Source organism: Numida meleagris, chromosome 1 (genome assembly GCF_002078875.1).
Source record: "Numida meleagris isolate 19003 breed g44 Domestic line chromosome 1, NumMel1.0, whole genome shotgun sequence".
NCBI classification, from domain to species: Eukaryota; Metazoa; Chordata; class Aves; order Galliformes; family Numididae; genus Numida; species Numida meleagris.
The window spans coordinates 90,069,467-90,085,927 of record NC_034409.1 but is presented as its reverse complement, the minus strand read 5'-3'; the positions used below and the strand labels follow the sequence as shown (position 1 = coordinate 90,085,927).

General features: G+C 50.0%; 1 protein-coding gene across 2 annotated transcripts in view; it reads right to left on the bottom strand.

Annotated features, from left to right (window-relative positions):
* Positions 1-16,230, bottom strand: part of IGSF3 (immunoglobulin superfamily member 3) — a 77,533-nt gene extending 61,303 nt beyond the window's left edge. The window contains exon 1 of one of the 2 annotated variants that reach the window (XM_021402312.1): positions 16,094-16,230. In XM_021402312.1, the coding sequence (XP_021257987.1) occupies positions 16,094-16,154 (61 nt within the window). In that variant the 5' untranslated portion in view covers positions 16,155-16,230. The remainder of the gene's footprint in view (positions 1-16,093) is intronic. The other variant, XM_021402322.1, reaches the window with a different exon arrangement.

Genomic DNA, 16,461 nt, shown 5'->3' with positions numbered 1-16,461 from the left:
TGCAGCTGCACAGTGTTAAATGTGATCTGCCCTTGGGATTTTTTTAAGCAAACCTCATATTATATGAATGTCACACTCCTCTAACTGCTCCTTCTCTGCGCCTACAATTAGAGATGTTAAGATGCATTAAACACTGTCTTAGAATGGCATATTCTTGAGCCACATATCATCTCTATTGCTGTAACTTTTAAATTTCTTTAAGTACTGGAAGGAAGAAGGAATCATGCTCAGTGTTGAACATTGAGAAGACAAGAAGCAACAAAGTTAGGCTTGAACAAGAGAGATTCAGGTTGGATCTAGGGGCTATTTATATTTCTGACTGCCCAGCAGCCAGGAAAGTGAGGCACCAGAGATCGTTTTGTGAGATTATGAAGTCTCTCACACTTTAGCTTCTTCTAAGAGACATTCAACTTGTTTAGGAATACCCAAGATGGAGATGAGCCCGCCCTGGGGGATGTACAAGACAAGAACCCCTGCTCTTACAGTTCTGTCGTTCTTTATCAGCCCATCAGAAAATACATCTAAACTTACTTGAACACAGTAATTCTGAAACTGTTCTTTAATCTAGTACAGCTTCACTTGAAAAGTCAAGGAACCAAGCACTCAGAAGCCAGCCAACCACGTATGCAGTCAGAGAAGAGTGATACCCCATTTTAGCAAAAAGGAAAGAGGATGGCCTTGCACATGGCACTCAGCCTCCTAACTTGACGTGGGCTTTGAGGAAGTTGGTGAATTAAGCTGTACCTGATATAAAAGGTAGATAACATTACATGACGAGGTATGAGGGAAAGACTGAGCTGACTGCCCTATTGGTTAGGATTCACAATGGTAAACAACTGTTGGGGTCTCAAATATCCCTGCAGCATACCCACTACTTATTATAGTTGAACTGTTTTCCTGCGAAGTTGCTGAGAAGATTTCCTTGTATTCTGAAATCCTTGTATTCCCCAAAAACACATCAGTTTTGACTAATCCCAGAAGATGGCCAAGCGCTCAAGTAGCACTACAAGCATGTTTTGCAGGATGGGTTCTACCCTAAGTGCTGGACCTACTTAATCAAGCATTTCTCTTCCTCTAAGGTCAGAACAGGACTTTCCCAGCTCCTGGATCAGCATGTTCTCCATATACTGTTCCATCATTACCCTTATCATTATGGGAAAAATACGCAAGCAGAAGCTCTCCAGCAGATTATATTTATATTGGGAATATGCAGGCAGGAAGTGTTGATTTGCCCACACACTACTTAAGACACAAAGAGCTGTGCAAGTTTTATCCTTAGGAGTGCGTTCTTTCCTCCAGCACACAGAATACATGCCCTGGTGGCTTTTATCACTACTACTTGTTCAAGGTCTGGTTAAGCACTACTGTACTGACACAGCAGCATTTGCAGAGGCCTGGCCATAATATCCAAGGTATTGCCTACTTTTGTATTTCGCAAAGAAAGGCAGTGGCGGTTTCATTACTGCCTTCCCAGCCTGAGCTTTGAAGCCATAACCACAGGTACTCACTATAAGATTAAGAGCAGACCCACACAGAAAGAGAAGTCTCCCAAGATTGATAGGTGTGTTTTTTTCTTCTGTTCTTTTAGGCTCTTAAAACATGCGTAAGGGCGCACCATTTATTCCAGCGCCTCTTGTAGCACTCCCAGACCTCTAATAGATTCAGTATTGTCATGTTAGTACCAAAGCTGCACAGTATCAACACACATCTCAGGCTGCTGTACTCTTAAATGGTCTGTGCTCCCAACCTATCCGGAAGAGGGCAAAAAATGATATTGTTAGAGCAACAAAGCTAGTAACAAAGCTAGGCAGGAAATTTCTCACATAGTTCATTATGCCCTGCAGCCTCTGAATTTCTTTTTATTATCCTCCTTTAGTCTTCAGGTCCTGCACATTCAACAGCCAGGGTCAGTTCTGGGATTGTCAAACACTATTCCCTGCACAATCACTTACTCTCAGACAATAAGAAACTTCGTTTAGTTTCACAGTCAATAACATTTTAGTGTCGCTTCTTTTTGCATTTTCCTGCATGCTCTGCAATCCTTCCTAATGTTAAACAACAGAATGCCCTTATTATTGCTGTAATTCACTTCATAACATCCCACGTGCTTTAGATATTCTCCTAGGAGAGAAGAGTCAAGTCCCAAGTCTCACCTTCACAACATCCTTGCCAGAAGGAAATGCTATTTACTACCTAGCCTGTCTTTAAAGGAATCCCCTCTCTTTCATGAGGAAGTCTTCCAAAATGCTTCTGATCCATGAAGAGCTTCATTCCTCATCTTTTTTTGAACTTCATTTTTCCCCAAAGAAAACTTCTTGCTTTCTTCATCTGAAGCAAGCATGTGCTTCCCCCCCGCCACAATCCTCCCTTTACCTTCAAAGAGAAACTCCACTGCTTTGGTCCATCTTTCACGCTCATGGAATTTGCTTATTTGGCTCCCATCCCCTCCCAGTTCTGACCCTAGGTTTTCCCTAATTTCACTAAGGATGACATTTAGGAGTTCAGCACTCTAGGATCTTTACTTGCACATTTCTCCTGGGATAAGGCAGGAGCATCTCCTTTTCATACTGTGAATCAGTCCCTTCAGCTGTCCATCCCAAAATCATTTGCTTTCTAAGAAGAGAGACTTAACAGTAATCACTTGGATACAAAAAACATGGAAGCCCTGATGACAAATTCCACTGATACACACCCCTCCATCTGTCCCACTGTCCCCCAAAGCACACTGCTCCTCCTGCACTTTGGCTGGGTCCTTTGGCATGGGCTGTGTTTGCTCCTCCCTCCCTTTTTAGCGCATAGTTCTGTAGAAGTAGCACAGCAAGAAGTTATGAAGTGTGATATCTAGAAACAAGCGCAGCCAAGAGCAATCTCTCCTGCTTCCTCCTGTTGTGCAGAAGAAACATTTGTGCCCCTCAGCCACAGCCATTAGCATGAGAGAACATCCAATCTGCAAGGCAATGCTGACACCCTGTACCTCTTCTTCAGCAGAAACAGCTTTCAGGTAAACAGTAAATTAAGTTATCCCCAAAGTCAAGTGTACTGCCTAAAAGCATTAAATTCTTTAAATAGATTTTCCCACCCCACCATAAAGGATCACAAGAATGCAAAATGTGGCTGCACAACAGTAGACAGTTTCCATTTTTTCCCTTAAATTCTCCTGGGTTCCTCTTTGTGCTCTGTTTGTCAGCAGGGTGCCAGGATGCTGCCTCTTGAAATTTCTGAGATTTGGTTAGAGACCCTCCCTGAAAGACAGATACAGATCGGGAAGATTCTTCAGCTACTCGCTGTCTCTTACTGTTAATTAAGATGTCAGAACTCTTCAGCTCCTTACACTATAATTTATTAGTTTGACATGCTACAGAGACTTTCAGCAGTTGTCACCAAATTACCAAGGTTCCCATTTCAAAAGGGAGGACAGGTGCTTTCTGTTATTTGGGAATTAAATAAAAATGGGGATGCAGAAGTATTTACATTACTATTGCTTTCAGTTTGAGAGAAAGGCACACTTCTTCCCCCTACACCCATTCATAACATGATGCTATCATCAAGGAATAGGAAGGAGAATCAGATCCAATTCCCCTCTCTAGGGAGGAAACACTCCATGCACCATGATACACTGGGGCCACCATTCTGGAAAGCAGCTTTGCAGAAAAGGCCCTGGGGGACTTGCAGGCACCAGGCTGAATGTGACCCAGCAATGTGCCCTTGCTGCAGAAGTATGCCGGTATTCTGGGCTGCACTAGACAGCAGGTGGAGGGAGGTAATGCTTCCCCTCTGGTCAGCAGTGGTGAGGCTCTGCCTGCAGTGCTGGATCTATTTCTGAGTCCCCCACTACACAGAGACATACTGGAGAGCATCAAGAGAAGGGTCACAAAGATCACAAAGGGCCTGCAGCACCTCTCCTACAAGGAGGCTGAGAGAGCTGGGGTGACTCAGCCTGAAGAAGAGGTGACTCAAGAGGGATCTTATCAATGTGTATAAATACTTGCAGGGAGGGTGCAAAGAGGATGAAGCCAGGCTCTTTTCACCTGTGCCCAGTGCCAGGACAAGAAGCACTGGGCACAAATCAGAGCACAGGAGGTTCGCTCTGAATATCAGGAAGCACTTCTGTTCTGCACAAGTGATGGAGCACTGGCACAGAGTGCCCAGAGAGGTTGTGGGGTCCTGGAGATCCTCCAAGGCTGCCTGGACACAGTGCTGCGCAGCCTGCTCTGGGTGTCCACCTGCTGGAGCAGAAGTTGGACCAGATGGACACAGAGTTCCCTTCTGGTCTCAGCCATGCTGTGATGGACACTCAGGTGGGACTGTATTCGCTGCTGCTTGCATTTCATCAGCAGCTGCAGAACCTCACCAGCCCTGCCGTGGAGCAGCACCTTCAGGCAGGCTGGGAGGCTGGGGCAGGCCGTGCCAACAGCCCACATAGGCCCTGTGGCACTGCACCAGGTGAAGCAGCGCTGCAGCTGCTTGCTGCAGGCCGCTCCCAGGCAAACTGAAGAAAATGAAAGGGCTCCAAGCCACCGCTTTCAGCAAACAGCCTTAAGAGCAAGGGACTTAATGAAGCCTAGCTTTCTCTGCCAACAGGAGGGAGGCTGCCTCCAAGACTAATGATGAAACTGGAAGCTTCAGCTGAGGCTTTTGCTGCACTGGCACAGTAATTTGGAGGCACAGCTAGAGCCCATGAAGAAAATGGTCTCCTTCAGTCCCACCATCCCCTCGCACTCTGCTACCTCCTCTTCACAAAACCTGTAGGAACTCGTTTATCTTCAAGCTCCCTATTTCTGTCATATTTGCCTGAAATTGGCCAAAGGGCTCCCAGGTTACCCAGGAGGGGAGGCAGCATGATCAGATAAGCCATGATTCTCTGAGAAACCACCCTGAGGAAACCAGGCTGGGAATCACACAGTGGGGAGAGCCAATGCTTCGGCACTGCTAAAGGCAAGGTGGAATGAAAAGAAGGGCTTTGAAAGACAAGCATCTTCCAGTTGGCAGGGCAGAGGGGGAGGAACTAATTTAAGAGTTCACAGGAACGAGCACAAAGCACAAAGAGGTGAACAAATTTCAGAGGCAGAAACAGATAGGAAGTGCTGCAGCATGAGCAGAAAGACAGGCGGGCACACGGCACACACATAAGTGCTACAGACAGAGGTCAAAATTTTGGCTCAAAGGGAAGTATGAACTTGTACAGCCAGCAGAGGCTAGTCCAACTTTTATTAGTGGATAACTTTAAGACAGAGACTTCAGGAAGAGGTGGGTAGGGTCATGGACAGAGCCCCTTGAAGCCTAAGAAAAAGAAAAACCACAAACAGTTCTGAGTCTGAGTAATGAATACTCACAAGGACGTGAGAAAGGGTCTCCTGAAGAGGCTGGAGACAGTAAATAGAACAGGACATGGAGAAAACTGCTCCAGAAAGAACAGATATGGTTATTGCTTGGGCTATTGCTGAGCTAAGGAAGGTAGTGCTGGAGCACCACTGAGACATACAGCAGCAGGCGCCATCAAGAAAACCCTTGCAGAGTAAATCATGGAGACAGAGTAAACTGGCAGAGCTCTGGGCTGGGAGGTAGAGCTCCAGACAGCACCCCATGAGGCTTGCAGAAACAGAACAGCTGCTGAAGGAGGAGGGGATAAAGCAGCTTTGCACTGAGAGAGAGAGAGGCCCTGAGTAGTGAAGCGATGGCAGACACAGGAAAATGAGCTGGGAGCCTTAAGGAAAACAAAAGGGTTAGAAAAATCTATATTTGTGAAAGGCACGGAGGAAAGGAGCAGATGATGAATGACCAGGTCAAGGCAGGCTTTGATCTGCATGCCAGTCCTCTTGGTACCAGTTGGTACCGTTTGAGGAACAAAGCTGAAGGTGGAAAAGGGGCTATCCAGGGCAAGCATTGTTAGAGTCACCCAACGAAGCAGGAGAAGTAAAAGCGTCTATGAAGAACAAGGCAGAGGGCAGGAGCTGAGTGCTGTCTGTGATGGTGAGGTCAGCGTGCCCAGGAGACTTATGCCAGCACCACATCACTATGACAGCAGGAGCAGAGGCAGCAGATGGCAGGGACAGGAGAGAGGGTGGGAAGCATTCTCGAGGTGGGGGCAGGTGCCACTGCCTCAGTGGTGCGAACAACTACAGGACACATTCCGATGAAAGATAAGGGAGGGAAAAAAAGCGTCTTAGACCAGGGTACAAGAATGGTGGTGGCGATAGGGAAGGGGAAAGCAGAAAGACCTCCAAAGGGCAGAGCGGTGTTCGCTGAAAACGAAGATGAGCATAAGCCCAGTTGAGCGCTGACAAGCCAGCTACCTGGCTGCTGCAAGTGGGAGCTGGTCACAGGAGGGAAGGACCCCAGATTAACTAGCAGCATCTGCTGTGTCAGAGGGGCCACAGCCTCCAGCACCACCGCAAGAGCTGGCATGGGAAATGAAAGGGGTATACCCTCCATAACCACAGGTACCATGAGCTCTTGATGGATAGAGGGAGCCCAGAGAAAGCTGCATGCTGGATTTTTTCCAGGGTGACAGCATCAGCTCAGCCACACCACAGCTTGGGGGGGCACAAGTCCAGAGGTCCTCCTGCTGCTGCACTTCTCAGCATCCATGTGGCAAGAGGTCAGCATGGTTGAGACATGCTCCAAACATAACACCTCCCATTGCAATGAGAGCAGGCTTGCTGCAGGCTTATCTGAAGGCCTGGAAGAAAGCACAGCCCCAGCTTCCAAGCACAGACCACACATTTCAGGGTGACTGAGCAGCGTGTGTCACTTTAAGCACAGAATCTCTTCTGATCAACTGTGGTAAGGGTGGTGAGCGGGAGACGAATCCTCCCTCTGCCGATACGCAGTGCTGATCGTCCTGCTGGCTTAGCTCCCTGACAAGCAGATGCACGCACAAGTTTTGATCTTCAGCTACGTATTTAGCAGAGCCTGGTGGCTTCTGATCAGAGAGTTAAGGAAAAGCTTACATAGCTACCAGGGAGAGAGGCTTTTCATTTATCTGATTTCAATGTGCTCAAGTTATCAGAGTCTAGAAGAATTCAATTAATGGGAATAAAACTCTTGTTTGATGCAAGACAGGAAGGGTTGGTTCCCCCCGCCTGCCCGTAAATGGCTACACCCTTGAGATCCTACCCTGATTATGGGCCTTAACAGCAACTGACTGATACCAGCTGAACAGACACAGGGACCACACCAAAATGCTACACGAGAAAGACCAGAAGCCACCAGAGCAGACAGGAGGGAAACTGGACAGAGCCACATGATGAAGCAAGGACAATGTTACTGGTTATGCAGCACTACCAAGCACACTTGAGCATGAAGGGAAGCATGGAAAAGGCAAGTGGGACTGCAAGCGGTTCAAAAAAAAAAAAAAAAAAGCTGCACAAAGCAGAGACCAAATGCATGGTGACTTCCACCCGCTCTAGCTCTGCTGACCCACCCTGCAGGGGAAGGACTTGCTCCCATGCTTCCACCAGGAGCAGGTAAGGAGCGTAAACCACCTCCAGCCACAGAGGCAAGAAAGGACTGACAGGCTCCATCAGGCCAGCAAGACAACCCTAGCACACTAGCACAACAGTGGGTCAGATCAACCCACCATGATCAACCACCAGCACCACAGAAGAGGGGGAAAGAATCAACAGTGACAGCAATACAAGCATACAAGATTTTTACCCAGATAACCCACTCCTAAGGTTGGTCATTCTTAGAGGAAACATAAAAAGGACCATTACAAATCACTGAACCAATGGGAACCAAATACACAGTGCAAAGTTCTTCTCAGGTGAAGATTTTTCTTAAAATCCTGCCACGGAGACAATCATGGTTCCAGGCACCAGCAGCGCTTGTCCTAGGAGATTTACCCAATGTTTATTCAATGCACATTTCACTAAAACATGCATTATTACATCCAGCCAGGAGACCAAACAAACATCCATAATTTCATTTGACACCTCCTAGCTACACTGCTCTGACAAAAGCAACCAGAGGCATCCAGTGTTACTACGTGCCAAAGAAAAAAGAAACTTCAACTGTCTTGCTAAGCCTCTTCCACATGGAGAGAGGAATCACAGGCTGAGCTAGCCAGAATCCATCAGTTGGTTAGTGCAGCACCAATAATACCTCCCTCCCGGCTGCGTACTTGGGAAATACACGTAGGTGTTTCTGCAGCCTTCTTATGCAGAAACCTCAGGAACTCTTCCTCCTCTTCCCTAAGGGAAATTCAAGACATTTGAGGTTTAACAGCTGCAACAAACAGTCTCCTCTTACAAGAGAAAATATTCAGGAACAAGATAACAAGAGACACGGTTACAGAAACAGGATGAAAACACAGAAAAAGCCTCTGGGGTCTAAGCACTGCCCTAATGACTGCCGACTGCTTCTCAGAAAATCAGAATTCAAGTATACAGCTCTCATCACTGCTCATAGATCAAATAGGAATGGCAAGATGCAAACACTGCTGCCTGCAAGAGAGGTAATCTAAGCCACCATTTGCGAGCAACCTGCTAGCAATGCCACAGCCCCTGCAAACACAGAAATAAAAATCTGCAGATGCCCTTGATCTTACATTCGTTCCCCAGTAGATTACTGTGCTTAACCCCAAACATCCTCACTTCTCAGTTTGTGGGAGTTGAGAGCACGGTCTTTATTACACTTAATACAGCACAGGAATATATTCTCTATTCAAATTTGATTGCAGATATAAGAGAGAGGTTAAAAAAAAAAGGTTAGAAGGGAGATAGTGCCAGCTATGCTCCTTTAAAACAGCTTTATGAAAATTATTTTGCTTAACTCACAGCCAAGAGGTACAGCAATTGTATAAAGCCAACTCAAAATTAGCAAATACATTTTGCCTCTGCATGAGAAAAGAATGCAGATGCAAAACACATTATATAGACAGCGAAGTGTCATCAAAGCAAAGAAAGTAAAAATAGCAAGTTATCTGTAAGATGACTACTAAGCAAATGGATTTTCAAAATTATGCTTTCAAATACGACACCCTTTTCTAGGAGCTGCAGACATCCGTTTAGCTTTGTTAATTTCTCAATTCTTTCTTTTGATAATTTATTTTTGGCCTCATGCAGTTGAACATGCTATCATACTTCTCAAGAAGCCTCTCCGCACCCTACCCATACTCAACACACTCAGGCACGTATTGAGAACAATGCAGAAACTGGTACTCATCACCACAGAGCATCCCTAACATGACACTTCTAGCACCACATATACACGTTCCTTCTACACAAGACCATCCACTGGAAAACTGGAGTCTCCCAGCTTCACTCCTACCCCTTCCTCATCAACTCTACAGATCTCACTGGCCTTTGTGGCTCTGTGGGTGGCTTCCAGGACCGACAACATCTTCTGTCAGGGAAGTCTCCCTTCCAGCACTCCTAATGTCAAGAAGTGGTACATCTCTTTTCCTTTCCAAGCCAGTGCCTAGAGGAGGAGATAAGATGTTACCAGCCAAGGAACAGCCTTAGTTGAAGGAAACATGAGCAGCAGAGCCAGGCACCGCTCCTACTGCATCTCCCAGTGGATATGTACCTCCCGGTGCGCTGAAGAGCAGCCGATAGCCCAGCCCTCCTCCTCCAGGAGCAGTGTGTCAAATCCTGGGCTGCCCTTCCTAGGGAGTCGATTTCCAAGGCTCCAAGCCATTACATTCAAATCATTAGGATGCTTTTAGCAGTGTACACCAGCAGGTCTACTAGTGCAGCCATTAGGTTCTGGATACACAGTAAATCTTCCCTCATGCTCACCCCCTCTTCTCTATATCCTCTCCCAAAACAAGCCAGCCAAAAGATGAGGACAGCCTGGCATTTGAATCACCCAGTTTTCCACCCAGATGGGAGCCACGAGAGCCTTTCCAAGACATGCCTCCACCAGCTCAGGTCGGCCTCAGGTGGCACAGCCACAGATCAACTTCCCCTAGGGGTAAAGCTACCTCCCTCCCAGCACCTCCACTTTCAGCCAAGCACAAATCTGAATAATTCCTTCAGTAAGTGCTGCCCTTCCCTCTGTGGGTACAGCGGCTCTCAGGCAGCATGCAGCAGCTCAGCTTGCCCAGGTCTGCCTTCCTTACAGCACAGAGGAGTGAAAGCTTGGTGACTTACAGTGTTCGGCAGCTATGCAATCTGGATTAGATTTAACTGCTGACTAGCTTGTAGCATGGGACTGATTAGACAGAGCAGCTCTCCATGCGCTGGCGACCCACAGATCAACCACACATGGGTAAGGCACGCCACAGAGCTCAAAGCAAAAATTCATCTCTCTCTGCTCCTTATACTGATGGTAAAATGGATCAGGGCATAACAATCTTTTCCATGCTACACTCCCAAGGTGTGTAAGGAAAAGGTGGCCTACTTGATTAATACCAGTAAACCTGTGGCCCCAGCACCATGGTTTCCCCCCCCACACACACACTGGAATTCGCACATTGCGTCACACCCTGCAGCAGGAGCTGCCAGGACACTCTGCAGGCCAGGTGCAGCCAGCAGAAAGCCGGACAGGATGGCAGCATGAAGCCGGTGCATCGTGGTGTTTGTGCCCTCCATTGCAAAGCACCTTAGCAGCCCTCCTCTGCAGCAGGATTAGGCAGCAGAAAGCCAGCTGGCAGGAGCCAAGGCAAAGCACACAGGGGAGATGGAGCAGCCAAGGAGCAAGGGCTGCTCAAGGAGGAGGTAGAGAGCAGCACGTGCTGAGCCAGAGAGATGAAGCGATAGGGTAAGAGGAGGCAGAGCACTCTGAAAGCACACCGGAGATAAATGCATTCAGATAATTGCTTAGAAGGGGATAAATATTAGTAAGTACTATAATTACCATGAACACTTTACAAAGCTGTATGAAGAAACATGACTAGAAGAAGGGCTGGCACACATGCTTGTTGGTAGCTCCTATTTCAAGCTTGCAACAAAGAACCAATGAGGCTTGACACCTGGGCTGGTAAATTTGGGCTGGCAGCCAGCCACAGCCTGTCGGCTAGATCCAAGCACTGGTAACCAGAGTTAATAAGTGCCAGACTCCAGCAGCAGGGCTTTCTGGAGTACAGAGCTCCCGGACTACTTCCGACAACAGCCTCCAGCCTTCTCCCTTGGCTTTCACCCCGGCCTGGCTCCACCTGCAGAGATGAAGAGAGACCTTGGCAGGTTCCTGCTGACGAGGCAGAATGGAGGCAACAGTTGTCCAAGAAGTAAAACCTCAGTTTATCCAAGCAGTCAAGTCTCCATACCCATGCCCTCTTGATGGATCAGAGCCCTTCTTCTTTCCCTGTGAGGCAAACAGAAAACTTTTTGTTTTTACAAAAACTCAGTGCCTCACCCTCTGGTCTCCATTGCTCTGAAGGCCTCAGAAAGCTCCCACTTAGCTCAGCAGCCTGGCTCAGTGCCGAGTTCCTCTCACATTTAGCTCTGTAGAGTCCACAGAGCAATGCATCTACCTCACCCTCCTCCCAGCTGCCTCTAACGAGTTATCAGCTTCCATACAAAGGCCAAAAGCCATAAAAGTGACAGTGTGCCGCAGGCAGGGACATCAGGGACGCAGCCGGGGGTGAACCGATCGCCAAGGAAACAAACAAACAAAAATCCCCAGAAAAGCCAGACGTACCTCCCATTTCCACCCTTCCCCTGTAATCACGATGGCTCCAGAAGGGAATTTATTTGCTGGAAAGCAAAGCAATCCGCATATGGTCGATTTTGAACTAGAAGTAAGACCAAACCACAAAATACACCACTTGGCAACACCACAACAGCCATGTATCAGAGTGACCTCCAGTCACATCAGCCCCTGATGAGCTGTTTGCAAGGGCCGCAAGAACAAAGCCCAGAAGGCCAAGCTGACCAAGCAGTAGAGTGGTGCTAACATTGCTCATGGCCGCACCTCACCCCTCCTCGTAGTGCTTTCCCTCAATGCATCTCCCATCTCTGTCTCACTCCTCCAAACCACTGTGTCCGGCCTCTTCCTTCTCTCTGGGCCCACAGCAGACATTGCCTGCAAACACCAAGGAGGCACTGGTGACGGAGTGATATTTGACAGGAGCAGCGCTGCTTTTAAGCACTTGTGCAAGCGAGGCACAGAAACCTGGAGTGGCAAAGCCTTTCCCGTTTTTGAGAAAACCTTCCCATCCTTTTACTGAGATGGTTTGGTTTTGTGCTCGCATTCAATTACTCTCAGGTTATTGAAATGCAACTTTAGCAGTGGCTAGCAAGGCAAGATTTTCTCTCGTCTCCTTGCCGTTTCCTACTTTAAAGCTTTTTGTCATTTGGTGGTTTACTAAGACACCTCACTGGATCACAGCACACCGATGGAGGCAGGGTGAGCAACAGGTTCGAGCCGGCAATGACACATGGGCATGCAGCCACCCAGGACTCACAGCAGACAGCTGCAGACTCTTTGCTTTGTGATTTGCTCAAGCCCCACGTTATCTAGAGAGGAATCAGCTTGAGCCTTTGCAGAGCTGATAGGAAACAGATGCTGAATGTCACCAGACATTTAGCCAGGGAACTACTCCTTAGGAGTATTCTATATGAAAAGGGATGGCAATATAAAAATGGTGTCGAAACAAATTTAGCAGGTTATCATTATAGGGGTATTTAGTAACCCGAAAGCCAGAGGCAAGTCATAATACTCTGGTTTTCCAGACACTGGCTGGAGGGCCTGAACATCCGTGGTAAGAACAGGCTAGTCTCATTGCAACCTGAAGAGCCCTAGCAACAAGAACACCACCCCGCTGTGCTTGAAAAGCCTTCCTCTTTCTTTCAGGCAGTTTTCCCAGGGCAGTAAGTTTCTGGGCAGGGTCTGCTGACAGCTATCTGTCACACAGTGAGGAGCACGCACAGCCACAGCACCCTCCAGTTCATCTGAGCTCAACCAGCCAAGACACTTCTGGCTTCATACCAGCCTGCATAACCTTCAGGATAATGGCTGGAACAGGATTGATTGTGTAGGGGTACCACAGAAGGCCAGGACAGGGGGAAGGAAGGAATAAAACAAACCACAAGAAAAAACACATACCTGGTCCTATAAATTCCTTAAGTCTCCCAACACTGAAGAACTCTCCTTCCCAAACTCCCTGTGACCCTCTCCCCCACAATGACTGCATGCCTCTTTATTCTGCCTTTCACTTTAGTTAATGGGTCTGGTACAAATGTTCCAAGTATGCATTCGATTTACAATAAAAACTGCTTTAATAAAGAAATCTAACTTGACGGAAGGTCAACTAGAAGACAACAATACGCTTTAAAACAAAACCTCCTGTGTAAATAAACAGGATTTGCTGGAGCCTCAGGAGGTCATGCAGCCTGGCCAAAGCAGAAGGGAGGGAGCCTCCCCGCAAGGAGCCACTTTTAGGGACAGCAGAAATGACACAAGAGTGGAGCCTGCCAGCCCAGCACTGGTGGCTCGAATGGGCACACAGCCTCTGCTAGGCACACAGCTTTGGCCAGACTGGGTGTAGAGCCTCCGGGTGCTGTGCAAAGGCAGCACAGCCATATCCTGCCCTGGGTCCTGCAGTACGTACCTAAGGGCAAGTGAACTCAGTGCAATGGCAGTACAGTCTGCTTGCAAAAGGAAGCTCTGAGCGGAGCACTTGGAGCAGACACAGATGGAGCGAGCATGATCTTGGCCACGGAAGCTAACAATGCATCTGGGAGCAGATGAGGTGCCAGTGATGCTCCTGAGCTGCCAGCTTCGGTACGCACAAACCACCCCAAAGCTCGCATGGGCAAACACCCACTCTGCTGCCTTCTCTGCCAGCAGCAGCAAAGCAGGGGGAGCAGAAGCAGCGTGCTCCGGCGGCACTCTGCTGCTCCCCAGGCAGCGAGCTCCCGTAGCAGACAGCCCTTCAGCTCATCCCTTGTCTCTCCAGAAGTCACCCCTGCATCATTATTCCCTCCAACATGCCATTTACAAGTGATCTGCAGTTTCAAGACCTTCCGCAGGCTGTACTCCCCTCCAGGAATCGCAAATAAATCACCAATTACTATGCATGAATAGAGAGAGGAAGAGGGTAATGAGTCTATGTACATATATACATATGCAATGTTTGAACACAAAGAGCCGTAAATTGCATTCACAGGTGGCATTCTGGATACTGCCGGAGCCTCACAGACAGAACTATTCATAAACCAGTCACCAACATGAATGGATTCAGCGTTCCCCAGAAGCCTATTGTGTTTCCTATATATTACACCATAAATATGAGTAGCATCAGACTTTACATCCCTGCAACAAAAAAGAAGGTAAATCTTGTGACTACATGCAGGATTAGCGCTGGCTGGCACAAGTATTAATGGTCTCCTCGCTGCATGAGGGTTATTTACAGCACTTGCTCTGCGTTCCCATTTTGTGCTCGCTGTGATGAAGTGCCACTTGTTTAGAGAACCCTGTAACAAACACCGCAGCCAGAGGGGAAGAAGCACAGCAACCTACCCATGCTACGCCCACGTGCCAGATGTGGGTTGCCAAGCCCCGGGTTGGCAGCTACACGGGTCCCGTTAGCTCGTTAACGCTCGATGCATTCCATTAAACCGCCTGCTGACTCCTTCCACAACCGCCACTCCTCCCTCAGCGATTTTGATGAGTTTGCAAAAGGGGGCAGAAAAATCGAGTTGTGTTTCTTGTACACTCAGCCCACAGTACCTTATCCACACAGCCTAGCGACAACGTTACTTGGTCGGAAAGCTGCAGCCCCTTTACATCCAGCTGGAGCTCTACGTTACGAAACAAGGCTTTTCCCTCTCCCCCAGCCAATGCTTTATGCCTCAGCTGTACACACAGCACCCAAAGTGCTGTGTGCAACACAAGGCTCCGAGTCACACGGCCCCGCTCTCACTGGGACTGTCAGCTTGGTGAATGCATGCCGGCTGCCTATGGAAACCCAGGTGAAAGCACCCAAATGCAACTCGACATGGCCACGGGGTGCCTGGAGGTGCCCCTCGCTCCCACCCTGCAGAAGCCTCGGGCCGAGCAATGCCCTCTGCTGCTACATCGCCGCATCGGTCGGGTGCGCTGGGACACCAAACCACTCGCTCCATATTAGGAGCGCTTAATCCAGGACGCTGTTATTGTTCTTCAGCCAGAGAGAGCTCTAGCGTGCGGAGGCAAGGCAGTGAGCATCTGCTGCCCATCTACACCCATTCTGTGGGCTGGGTGGGCACCCAGCTAAACTTAGCTGTGAGACGGTTGGTGACTGAGGGAGCTGCTGTTAGGGAAGTTTGAGCCCTTTCCAAAACCATCTCAAAGAGCCATCTCTCTCCCTCTCTCTCTCACTTTCCTGAGGAAAGGCAGCAGCATGAGAAACCACATGCAGGCGTGCACAAGCACAAATTACAGATGTGGAAGCACGGCTGCAATTCAAGTGAAGCTGTCGTTTTCAAATTGGCAGGGCAGGTACGTGACAGCTCCCTGGGCAGGGGATGCTGGCAGCCCTCCTCCTGCTCCTCCAGCAGTGATGCGAGCAGGAAATCACCCCCCGACAAAAAGGCAAAGCAGAACAGCTCCGAGGCGACTCCACGCACGCGGGCTGACCCAGCGTGAGGGTGCTTTCCGCAAACGTTCCCACTGACTCACGGGCACCAAGCCAGGCTGACAGCCTGCCGCAAAGAGAGGCATTCTGATCGCCTTGCGCTTTGCCGTTCCCAAACCCGCAGGGAGGGACCTCCGACAGCGGGACCGAAAGGGACGCGTAACGCGCGGGCGCGGCGGGACGGGACAAGGCGCAAACGGCGGCGGGACGGGGAGAGGCAACTGCCGGAGGAGTTCGCGGAGACAGTACAAAGCACTCCAACCGCGTTCCGCCACAGCAGGGGCTGCCGTCCCTCCGCGTTCACCCCGCTCCGCCAGAACGCAGCGGAGGGCCCTCGTCCGCCCGCACAGCGCTGCCCGCCCCGCCCGGAGCATCCCCCCTCGAGCGCCCGCCCGCTCCACTCCCCACGAGCGGGCTCCCACGCGGGACCCTCTCCCGCGGCGGCGACGCCAGCGGTAGAGGCGCAGCCCCGGTTCTACCCGCACGCACACGGAGGTGCTCCCCACCTCCCCCCGTCCACAGGACCGCGGCACCCCGCAGGCCAGCTGCTCCCGGGGGTCCCGTCCCTCCCGCCCCGCCGCCGGCACTTACCGAGGAGGAGGAGGAAGAGAAGCAGCAGCAGCGAGGCCAGCAGCGACCGCGGGGTCCGCATGGCTGCGGGGCGCGGGGGCGGCCGCCCTTACCTCCCGCCGCGGGGCGCCGCGGGCCGCCGGCAGCCGGGGCGGGCGTCGCGCCGGGCCCGGCGGCACAAAGGGAAGGCGGCGGGGCCGGCACGGGGAGGCGCCAAGGCGGGCGGGGGCATCGCCCCCGCAGCGGGGCGGCCGCCGCGCCTCCCCTCCTTCCCTCCCTGCCCGCCGCCCCGCTCGGCTCTCGGGGGAAGAGGCAAGAGGAGAGCAAAAACCTCCCGAGCGGCTCGGGAGGAGGCGGAACGGCGGCCGGAAGCCCCCACGCCAAAAAGT